Source organism: Poecilia mexicana, unplaced genomic scaffold, assembly GCF_051168715.1.
Source record: "Poecilia mexicana isolate PSO_F unplaced genomic scaffold, ASM5116871v1 scaffold_7, whole genome shotgun sequence".
In the NCBI taxonomy this organism is placed as follows: Eukaryota; Metazoa; Chordata; class Actinopteri; order Cyprinodontiformes; family Poeciliidae; genus Poecilia; species Poecilia mexicana.
The window spans coordinates 17,886,908-17,899,076 of record NW_028263376.1 but is presented as its reverse complement, the minus strand read 5'-3'; the positions used below and the strand labels follow the sequence as shown (position 1 = coordinate 17,899,076).

Sequence of the window (12,169 nt, the reverse complement as noted above, 5' to 3'; positions counted from 1 at the left end):
GGAAGAAATCCTGGGCTAAGAATTAAACACAGCAAAATGAATTTCTGCTGTTCACTTGACGCCTGGGGTGGCGCAGCTGCACAGCAGCGCTTGGTGCGTCAAGTCACGGTTTGGATTCACTTCCAGAGAGCGCTTCAGGGAAACTCAGGGGGAACGAGTTTATTTGAGAGAATGAGACTTTAAAGAGGAAGGAAGGATGTAAACTCATCACTGATTCTGACTGAAGTGAGCCTCCAACTCCAGCTCTGTGAGGATTCACCGCAGAAAAGGAGATTTTATTTTTAAGGAGCACATTTTCAGCGACAGGGAAATTCATCGCTCTTTACATGATTAAAGGGGAAATTAAACGAGAAATATGGGAAAACTGTACATTGCAGTGGCAAAGGAAAGAGATGAAAAGCAGTTAACCGTTTATGATGTTCCAGTTGTTAATAGAAAGCAACTCTAAATAAATGGGATTTTTAGCCTTGGTTTAAAGCAGGGGTTTGCAACCTGTGGCTCTTTGGACCTTCCACAACGGCTGAAAAGTATATATTTAAAAAAAGTAATAATATTAAGTATAGATTTAAAAACAAATGCAGCGTTTAGCAATTTTACTGTTTTTTCTTTGAATAATTTAATTGAATTTCCACAACAGAATGACATTAAAGGTATTGGGGCTGTTGTAAACGAATATTTTAGTAATCGAGTAATCTATCGATTATTCTTACGATTAATCGAGTAATCGGATAAAAAAAAATTATAAAATGAAATATTGGTAAATCTGGCATAATGCCGGTGTTACTATCAGATATCAGTATCAGTCCAATTTTTCATATTTGAGCATCCCTAACAGAACTTTTTTGTAGTTTAGAAAACTAACCTGTAACAATAATAGCTCACTTTCTAAGTTAACCAGAAGAAAAGTTATAGAAAAATCTGAAATTATATTGAATTTAATAACAAAGAGGCAGGCTCACAAATATGCTTATAAAAAATGTCTACAATCCAGCTTTTAGTTTAATCTTCAGTGAGTTTAATAGATTAATTAAACTCACCTTGCCACCTAACCTGTCACGCTTTGGGTTTGAAAATACGGGAAATGCCGCCTGGAGTGGGAGGAGAGGGCGAATGAACGAACGTAAGATGGGGTGGAGGGGAAGAAATAGACCAGCGGACTGACGAACCGTTAGACCGGGGGACGAACACGGGGGGAAGCAATACGGGATATTTACGACACCTTCACTGGTCACACTCAGAAACTCATCTACCAGCCATGTACGATGCGCTCCGCCACCCGTTTCTTCAGGCCGGGATATGAAATTTATTGTGCGGTTCGTCGGTAAAGCTACATTTACACGGTAAGCATCAGCTACTCAGCCGCCCGCCCTGTTCAGTCTATCCGCTCACCTCAGCGCTCTTCCCGCCGTTCACTTTCAACCAGCAGCCCCGGAGGAGAAATGCTGCCGTACTCCAGGCATCCCCCAGTCATTTTAAGGATGCTTATTGGTTCCCCAAAAACAATAAAAAGTCGGGCATTATCATCAATCAATAAAATCCCCACGGGCCAATCTTGAAGATTGGACTTTATGCCGCTGAGACTTAGCTTTTGTCAACAACTCAGAGGCGGAAGTGAGAGCTCCGCGCAACGCAAATGAAGTCCCGGCCGGAACACGGTGCGCTAACTAATAAAACATAAATTAACGAAGCTTCGAGGCAGGTAAATTTTCCTCGAGGAATTTTAGTAATCGAGGTACTCGAATCATTCGAGGAATCGTTTCAGCCCTAAAAGGTATCAACAATTTTATTTATATTTTTTTGTCATTGGGTTGAAAACAATTGACTTTTTTCTTTTGCCAGTATTAGCATCGGTATCTCTTTTTAAAATGTAGTTTTTCTGTGTATAAAGCTGAAAAATAGAACTAAAATGGTGGTTCTTTAAAAATGTTCCATAGCAGATCAAAAATGAAAAAATTGCTTTTGTTATGTAACATTTGTGGCTCTAAATGAGTTTTATTTAGCTGCACTGGGGCCAAGAACGGCTCTTAAAGGTCGCAGAGCCCTGGTTTAAAGGAACTCAGTGTTTCAGCATTTTTGCAGTTTTCTGGAAGTTGGTTCCAGTTAGAGGAGCATAAAAACTGAATGCTCCATGTTTGGTTCTGGTTCTGGGGATGCAGAGTGAACCAGAACCAGAACAGATCTCTTATTTATTTTGGTGCTAAGCTGTTTGGTGCATTATAAGCTAATACAAGTATTTTAAAGTCTCTGAGCTACAGTGAGCCGGTTTTAAGGAGGTTTTGTTTTCTATTTTCCCGGTTTTAGTGAGGAAGCAAGCAGCGTCTTTAACTAAATGATGTGGATATAAATTAGAACTGGGCAGATGATCCAAAAATGTAAATTATATCGATACCAAACCGGCATCAGTATCAGATCGATACTAACGTGATAAGATTAACACTTTCGTTTCAGACACCTTTTTTAAATTTTATTTTGGTTTTGTGTTCTAGTTTCTCAACTTTGCCAGAAAAAAATATTTTGCTTTGATTTTCTCTCAGATTGTGTATTTTTTTAACTTTAATTGGAAAACAACAAACACATTTAGTTTGCTGTTGTTTCTGAATTCAAAAGAAAAACCACAAAAACACCTGAAGGTTAGAAGTTTGATGATACATCATTGGTATTGGATCGATACCAACATATGCAATACCTTTAATATGAATATATTCCATGACATTTAGATAAACTCTTTGCCAATAAAATATTTTAAATGATTTATGCAATAGATTCAGAAATGAAAATCTAAGGTAAACTTTACCTTAGATTTAAGTAAGAAAATAACTTTCCAGTGGCCACATCAGTTCTTTTTCTTCAAATTCTTTTTTATTATCTAAAATTCATATTTTCCTCCATAATAAGCAGCTTTATATCAAAGTTTATCCTTTATGACGGTTTGTTTTCGCTGCCTGCTGTGGAGTTTGCATTTTTATCTTATTTCTGCTCAAATCCAGTAGAAGAAGATTCTGCTTCAGGAGATAAATAACAGTAATTCATATTTATGACCGACGTTTGTGAGATTCTGCATCCGTTTACGGACCGCCTCATATTGTATTTCCTTTTAAACCCGCTCACCTTATCTTCATAGGACCGGGATTTTCAGTGTAGCTTTGGTTTGCTCCGTTAAAAACCTGTGTGACATGATAACGATGAAATGTTTTAAAATGAAGGTTTTTATATCTGTGCCTCCCATCATAAACAGGATTAACGTTTTAAATTAAATTTATGCTTAAACGTCTCAAAAACCTCTCAACGAAATACGTCTAAAGTTACATTATTGTACACTGAACAGTATTTATTTAAGTAATTCACTTGAAAATGTGAGATAATGCAGATTATTTACCGACAGAATCAAATGCTTCAAGTGTCTTTTTCTTTCCATATTGATTGTTACGTTTTGCAGACAATAAAACCCCAGTTGTTAGTTTTTTCAAGAATTAATCTTTTTATGTAAGGCCAATAAAAACAGGGTTTTAAAGCAGAAATTGTGTTAAATTCAATAAAAAAGAAGAGAAAACTGCTGACTTTATAGTTGTTCAGCAGACAGTAACTGTTCCCCTCACCAAAGAGGCCAAACAAGGTCACTGCAAAAGAAATGTCAGTACTGAGAAAAAGTTAAGTGGAAGGAAAAAGTGGGACAGCATGAGTTGAAGCAACAGAGATAACCATGCAGGTGATCATAAATCCTCAGGTTGAATCTTATGTTATTATAACGGTCTAATTCTGCTAAACACAAGATTTGACTCATTTGGATTTCACACAATTTTATCAGCTCTTTAATTATAAATAACCTTAAATCTAATTTAAAGTTTTCATTAACTGTAATATGAATTACACTATGTCGCAATAAGCAATAAATCAATTAATCAATTAATCGCGTGATAACAAAAGTTTTTCATTTGAGTTTTTGTTTAAAGAGAGTTGTTTTCTCTCTTTATGCAATAAACTGGTCTCAGCTAGCTTTTTTGAAGGACACTTTTGTTTACAGAGACTTCGTAGTTCATTTTATTTGTTATTGCTGTTGTTTTGTTTGGAAATTTAAAATATCTTCCAGTTCCATTGTTAAATATTCATTAAAATCAATCTTTGAGAATCTATTTTTGTATTGTAAAATGGTCTCAAAACAACAATATTATCGTTTATCATAATAACTTCTGGGACAATTTATCATGCAGCAAAATTGGTTATTGTGACGGGGATTTACATTGGCTGTTAATTGGCTCCTAATTGAACGGACTGAACAAATTAAATGTGTTTTTACATATTTAATTCATTACATTTGTGTCTTTGTTTAAAAAAACAAATTTAAATAATTTAATCTGTTTTTCTGTATCGTATCGATATCGACCAATACTAAATCTCAGATACCAGTATCGGTATCAGAAGTGGAAAAAGTGGATTGGTGCATCTTTATATAAAACATGATTTCACTTTTTGAGCAGAATTACTGAAATAAATTTGCTTTTTGATGATTTTTCATTAAATTTAAGCAGATTTGCATTTTCAGGTTCTAAACATTAAAAATTAGTCAAAGTCAATCCCTTCTCTCCTAAAGTACATCCTCCTCCTGTTGGACCTTTATGTCTCTCCCTTTTCTAATATTGTTTAGAATAAAATAGCTGCCTCCTGTTTTGTTGACGCTCTCCTTTGAAGAAAAAGTAGATTGCTGAATGAACTTGAAGACGCTGGACTCTCCAGGTAATGAACAGTTTCCTAAGCAACATGAAGTCGCAGACGTTTCAAATATTGATTTACTTTCACAAAAAGAACCGAGAACCTGAGAAATCTAAATGCTTCTTCTTTATGTATATTTATCATGCAATGTAACAGCTTCAAGTATAGATTTAGAAATATTACATTTAGAAGAAAATGTGTTTATTTTGAATCCATCCTAATAAAAGACTTTCCCTAATTTAGGAGAAATAAGAGAATACCAAACCTGAAGTTTGTTACGTCTTTTATTAAATAAGTCTTACAAGATTCTTTTTTTATTAGTCAATAATAGCATTACTTTTGCTCATGTTTACATACACACGAAGCCACACAGCAGTGAAAACGGAAAGAAAATCGATTTAAATGTGTTGCTAATTTCTAGGAAAGCAGATTTTGGGAGCAGCATGCAGGACGTCAGATATGATCATTTCCTCGTTTTTTCAGTGTAAGGCTTTTATTCACGTTAGTTGCCAGGAAAGATGAGCAGGATGGCAATGAAAGGAGCTGCAGTGGAATCTGCTTTACATAAGTGGCCCTGATGTGCAAGGATCAAGTAAAAACATTTAAGCAGTTATTAAAGTAAATCTGTCTTTGACAGCTTGTAAACTACATTGGAAATCCAGATAAAAAAAAAAAAACAGAAGTATTTCCTTCTTTTTGCAATGATATAAAAATCTGTAAATTATGTCTGGTTATCATGTTCTATTTGTGTGTAAAATCTAACTTATCTTAACACAAATCTACATTTTTATTCACATAGTTTGAGTGCAGTGAGCCTGAAAGTAGAGAAAACACAAGTTAACCAAACAAAGATTGGAATCGATCAGTTTTCCTCTAAATGGGTCTGATCAGTTATTAGCTGCGTTTCCATTACCAATATGCACAACACTCTGTTGATATTCCAGATGTCGAATTTCACAATTGGTGTGTTTCCATTGAAAAAGAAATGCAATTAAAATCACGCGTGAATAAGTTTGTTCAGGTAATAAGTCATTAAAAACATGATTCGCCATCATCCTCCTACCACTTCCTGTCGTCATCTTTGTCTTTTCCACCAGTAGCTTTCCAATACATGATGCAAGAAAAGTGTTCCCACTGAAGTTTTGTGTAAAATACACAAAAAATTAATTCATCCTCCTAAAGTGTGAGTTCTTTATATTAAGCAAATTTATTTTGTAATTCCAATTTGCACATTTCTATGGTCAATGGAAATGCAGCTGTTGAACGATTAAAATGCTTGTTTTTAGTATTTGTTTACTGCATCAGAACTAAAAACACCCACTTATTGACAGATTCACTCACATTTGATTCTCTTTCATGTGTTAAAGTCCTTATTCTCCCATCACACTACTCTGTTTCTACCTTTGGTTTAAATGCCAGAGGTACTTAACGCCACTGCACCGTCATCGTTGACACAGTTTGATCATTAACTAACTGAAGCTGCCACAGATTATTTGGACTAGTTGCACATTTTAACTCTATCAGAGCTGCAGCGTCCAACTCAGCCTAAGGTTATTCATACCACTGGCAGATTTTACTTTTCTTTCTGTTCAAGCAAGATACTTATTTCTGAAAGTGACACAGGCATCTTGCTAAAGATGTTAAAACCATATAAAGTTAGGTTAAATTTCAAAATCAATTAATTTATCAGTTTTTTTTATTAACAAATGACATGCCAATTTATTCATACACTCCTGAATAATCAGTGGGAATTATTGGCATTACAACAATCACATCCTTTTATATGTTTCCACTGATATTTTGACAGTTTCTCTTCAGTGATGAAATCCAAGTCTTTGAGATTGGAAGGCCTCTTTGCCATAACTCTAATCTTTAACTCAATCCACAGATTTTTTTCATATATCAGATTCAAGTGTAAATGTAAATCAATCAAGTGTACGACTACTTTCGGTTTTAACAGATGCTTGACTCACATCAGGATGCTGGATGCTTGAAACTAGCAAAAAAATGACATCATTAAAATAAATAAATAAAAAAAACAAACAAAGAAATTGCTCAAAATCTGAATCGTCTGGTCAGACCTTGACGAAAAACAGATGAAGAGTCTTGTGTACACTGCAAAAACACAAAATCCTACAAACATTTCAGCAAGATATAGGAGCCGGTTTAAAGTTGATAATTATTTAATATTGATGAAAACGTTCTAGCTCCACTGACAGATTATTCACTTATAACAAGACATTTTTCCCATGTTATAATTGAGATAATCTGACGGGATTATTTCATCAAGCGCCTATATTTTGCTGAAAAGATACTTGTAAGTAAATTTTGTCTCAGCTCAAGTGTACTAAGATATTTACTAGACCAAAAGTACTTGGTAAGATTTAGTGTTTTTGCAGTGTGTTTGTTTCTAAGAAGTTTTTTTTTTAATGAATAGTTGTAATGATAACAACACTAACAACACATTCACACAGAGGTATTCAAGTCAACAGGGAGTTGTGATTTTAAGTTCAGAAACATTTACAGCTGCACATTTACCTTCTTTCTTATCGTGTGATCTCCTGTGTCTCTGTGTTTCCTCTTTCACATGAGAAACAGAGTCCCTGATCCAGCAGTAGCACCACTGTCTTAGTTTTTAGAGATTTTGAGTCTTGATAAATGTCTGTTGGATAAAATAAAACCCCCAGCAACCGAAGTAAACCTTGAGACAAACATAAATGTCAGTGGTAAATCTATTCAGACTGACTCAGACCAGTGCAGATTTGTCATTTCAGTCCTTCAGGATTCCACAGCGGCTCATTTCAGTCCTGTGGAGTTGCCATGGTGTTTAGACTGAGTAGGAAACGGGTTACATCAGGTCTTTCCTTGTGTTTGAAGCATGTGTCCAGAGCTGTCTGCTTCATGGAACCAGAAAGGCGCTCTGTTAGATGAAATCTGTTCCTGGTTTGGCTGAGAGCTGACTAACTGTCACCTCGGTGTAGGTGGATCCCGTCAGGATGCAGGCGGTCTTCTGCGGAGCGCTCACATGGCACAGCGCTGCATCCTCGGTGCAGTTCAGACATGCCCCGTAGCTATCTTGCTGACCATTTGAGAACCTTGTGGAGGCACTCGTGTCCTTGTTGCGCTGTGGAGTGAAGCTGAATCGCTCCTGCGGCTGTGGACTACCTCTGTAGATCATCTGTCGCAGGGTAGACGTGTCTCTACATAAACACTCGCGGAAGTTGGGCTTGCACAGCAGGTAGACCATTGGGTTGTAGATGGTGGAAGACTTGGCAAACACTGCGGCCAGGGCGAACGCAACTGGAGGGACGGCTGTAGCGTCTCCGAAAGCAGCCCACATCGCCACGACAGCGTAAGGGGTCCAGGCTCCCAGAAAACCAATGCACACTGCTATGGACAGCTGTGGAGAACGCAGCAAGCAGAAAAACAGGCAGATAAAGGCCTACTACTGGAAAACTATTTAGCTTTTTTACATTTTGTCTCCTTACAATCACAAACTTCAGTTTTATGGGGATTTTATGTCATAATACATCACAAAGCAGTAACAAAAGTCTTTCTTTTCTGATTTGTTTTAGCTTTAACAACATCATTTAGCTTATGACTGACCTAAAAGCCGTTAAAATACAGAAATCCAAAAACCTAAGCAAACATTTTGTTTCAGGGAATTCCTGTGGCTAAAATATTTAGTAACTTTAGATGCCAGTTGATTGCATTGCATCTAGTAAATGTAAGTGCAAATGCACAGAACATTTAGAAAACCATCTATCCATCTATATAATCTACCACTTCATAATAATGCTCTATTTTGTGTTGGTGTATCACACAAAATCCAATTTAAATCTATTATAGTCTGTGGTTGGTTTCACAACACTTTAAACAAAAGCAAATATTGATTCCCTTGTCTCTTTTCTATCATTTTTAATGCTACAGATGTAAAAGACGTGACAAAAACAAGCAAGTAAAATCTAATACATCCTTAAAGGGGACCTATTATGGAAAATTCACATTTTGCAAGTTTTTATACTTTCATTTCGGTCTCAGCTGGTTCCAAAAACAGCCAGAGTGTTCAGAAAAAACCTACCCCATCACCTAGAAACTAACCCAAAAGGTTCCAGCAAGTTTGGTCAGCAGGTTTTAACACTGTAAGCGCTGCATAATGGTTGCTGGAAAAGACGGGTGTTTTGTTGTTGACTGTGTGTTCACACCAGCCCTGTTTAGTCTGCCTTAGTCGAACTCCAGTTTGTTTGTAGAAAGTCCGGTTCGTTTTTGGAGGTGCGAATGTCCAATCGAACTTTGATGCAGACCAAACTGAGAACTCTAGTCCGCCTAAAAACCAAGGTCTCTGTTCAGTTGAAATGAACTCTCATGCTCCAAAAGCAGGATGTGAACTATACCACATGGCATTCTGGGAAAATGCAAACAAAACAAAGGCAAGAGTCTAGTGCTAACAGGAGAAATGGCTTCTGGTCTTTTACCAAAGACAAAAGACAAATCCAACAACTGTTAAAAACTTTTACTGCCACATTTTTGTTTAAATTTTGTGAATAAGGAAGTTGCGCTCTTTTTCTTCTTCTGAAGTTTTGTGTCATTTCCTCCTGTAGTTCTTGGTACAGCGCCTCCACAGGTGAGGAGTTGAATAGGGTTTTCAATTAGTTTGGATCATTTGACTCAGGGCAGTGAAAGCAAATCGATGGAGTTGAAAATTGAAGCAAATTTGGTCCCAAATAGAACCGAGTCTACCGGTGTGAAAATATCCTTACCATTCAGTAAACGGTTGCTGCATTTTTGTTGGTTGTGCAGGAGGGTGTACTTCTTCCGCTTTTGGGTCTAATTCAGGGTCAAAGATGCTACAGTCACATCTGTTTCCAGTCATTTTTATGTGTGAGTGTAAACGTTGAGTTTGGGGCTGTGGCCAGCAGCAGCTTATTTGGATTTAAAGTGACAGGACGCCCTAAAGCAACTCAAAATAGGCAGAACTGAGCAGAATAAAATCTAATTATCAAATAAAATTGATAAACATGTTTTGTATAGCCCATAGACCTATCCTAACCATAATAGATCCCCTTTAAGTCATGTCAACTGCAAAACCATGAACTCGGTGTTGCTTCTGCTTCAGTGACAGCCACATCTTCTGACCTTCACAATGAGAGCGTGTGCATTGGTGGTCTTGGTCTGGGGTGACACATGCTGCTGAACCGCCTGACGCGATCCTCGCACGGTCAGCAGAATGAAACTGTAGGAGAGGAAGATGATGGTGCAGGGCAGTGCATAGCAAAAGACGAAAAGGCAGACTATGTATGTCAAAGCTAAAAGCTCCTGGTTGGGTGCGTGCCAGTCGATGCAGCAGGCCGTGCCGTACGGCTCAGCGCTGTAATGCCCCCACTGTGCCAGGGGCCCCACGGCAAACACAGATGCGTAGCACCACACTCCGGCCACCAGGAAGCGGGCGTGTGAGGGCGAGAACTTGTTCCCTGAGAGGGGAAATATAAACAGACTTTACTAGATTAGAGATGAAAGTCTACAGAGTTAAAAACCAATGTGCTTGTTGCATTATTATGTCCTCACCATAAGTAGGGAAGCAGACTTTAAGGCAACACACCAAGGAGAGGGCAGTGAGGTTTGTCAGGCTGCAGAGACCAAACAGCACTCCACACATGGCATAAAGCTGGCAGGTAATTTCTCCAAAAAGCCACCTGCATACATAAGGAACGAGATGGAGATATGCCTGCTGCTAAAAATCGATTCCAATCTCATGATGGATCTCTACTGGGGATTAATGGGTTCTTAGATTAAAATTAGCTCCAATCGATAAACTAATAAAGCCCGCTTAGATCTTCTTTAATGTTGTAGTTTGGCTGCCATCACCAGAGGGCGCCGCTGGTCATACTTAGGCGTTTGATAAAAACAAAGATGGCGGCGGCGCCATAACAGAACAGAAAAGAGAAACGGTCCAAACAGTCCGGTGTGGGATGCAAAATGCACTTTATGCGGTTCTGTTCTGAAATATAAACACGCAACAAGCTTCTTAAGTTTAGTTTAATCTGAACAGCGGTAATTCAGCCGAGCTACACGACGGAACAGCGACAACTACTTGTTCCAAATTTTCTGATGAGCTACGAAGGCGAAGAAGTGATGACAGAAAAGAATAACATGATGGGAAAACGTTGTGCCAATAAGCACGGTTGGTTTTGAGGGCTGTGAGTGAGTTAATTCACTTCAGGAAGAGAAGTTTTAACATTTATTTAAGAGCAACCAGAGCACTTCTGTATGAATACGTCTCCGGTCATTGGGAATTAAGTGTCACTCTTATTTTTTCATCTTTTCTTTTTTTTATTTAGCAACCATAGAGGTTCCTGTTTTATGTCTTAAACATGTCTATTAATGTGAGAAAACCACATTTTTTTCTGTGTATTCAGTCAGTATTTAATACAACTGACACAAAACAAAGCAAATTTATTTTTTAATTATTCAGCATATTATGAAAAAGTTTGCTTTTTATGTTATGGAACGACAGTCTTCCCTCACAAGAAAAAACTCAATGGCTGCTTATTAATTAATGTTAGTTCACTAATTGATAACTTGCATCTGGTTTTCTGATTTATTTAAAAAAAAATTAAAAGTGGGAATCTGAATTGGCTGCGTCCGTCCTTTTTAATTAAAATCAACTTGTTCTGCACTGAAAAAGACAAAGAGATACCTGTGTGAAAAGGCTGATGGTATCGCCAGTGGAAAGAGAGACAGCGTCATCCCAAGGTCGCTGATGGAGAGGTTGATGATGAAGAACTCTGCTGGTTTCAAAGTTGATCGCTTGTGAAAAGCAACAAGCAGCAGAAGGCAGTTGCCTACAAGGGACAGGATACCTTTGGGAAAAAAGATAGAAAAAGCAGGATGGCGAAAAGACTAAATGTCAGGAAAAGTATCAGTGTGGCAAACATCGGATCATTGTTTACTCACAAAACAAGCTGTAGATGGAGCCCATGAGGATGTCGTGCTCCTTCGAGATGCTCGAGGCAAACAAAGAGGCTGCGTCTGAAGCATTTCCCATCTAAAATGTTTACACAACCACACAAATTAGATAATCACAAATAATGCTTTAAATGACTGGAGAATTTATTTACTGGAACTCTAAAGTAGATTGATGTTGAAGGGCTGACTGTAAGCAGTGGAAAACAAACACGGTCATAATAATAAAAAACCATCTATTTCAAGCTGTGGTTTAAATTGTTTCATTTGAAACCAGAAGTTTACATACAGCAAATAAGAAGTCACATATGTTTTTTTCCCTCTGTCTGAAGCTAAGGCAGATCAAATGTCTCTTGTTTTGGTCAGTCAGAATTACCAAAGTTGTTTCTATTTGCTAAGTATCAGAAAATTTAGAATTTTTTTTTACAAAATCTCTAAAAAAAAATCTTAAGTTTTCTGACGTTTAGCAAACAGAAATAATTTTGGTAATTCTGTCCGA

General features: G+C 37.3%; 1 protein-coding gene across 1 annotated transcript; it reads right to left on the bottom strand.

Moving 5' to 3' along the window:
• Positions 1–7,630: 7,630 nt before the first annotated feature.
• Positions 7,631–11,752, bottom strand: opn7d (opsin 7, group member d). Its single transcript, XM_014983857.2, has 5 exons — positions 11,662–11,752; positions 11,405–11,567; positions 10,273–10,400; positions 9,844–10,178; positions 7,631–8,107 (listed from the first exon to the last, which is right to left on the bottom strand). Exons 1-5 carry the CDS (start codon positions 11,750–11,752, stop codon positions 7,631–7,633), a joined length of 1,194 nt encoding a protein of 397 aa, XP_014839343.2.
• Between the last annotated feature and the right edge of the window lie 417 nt (positions 11,753–12,169).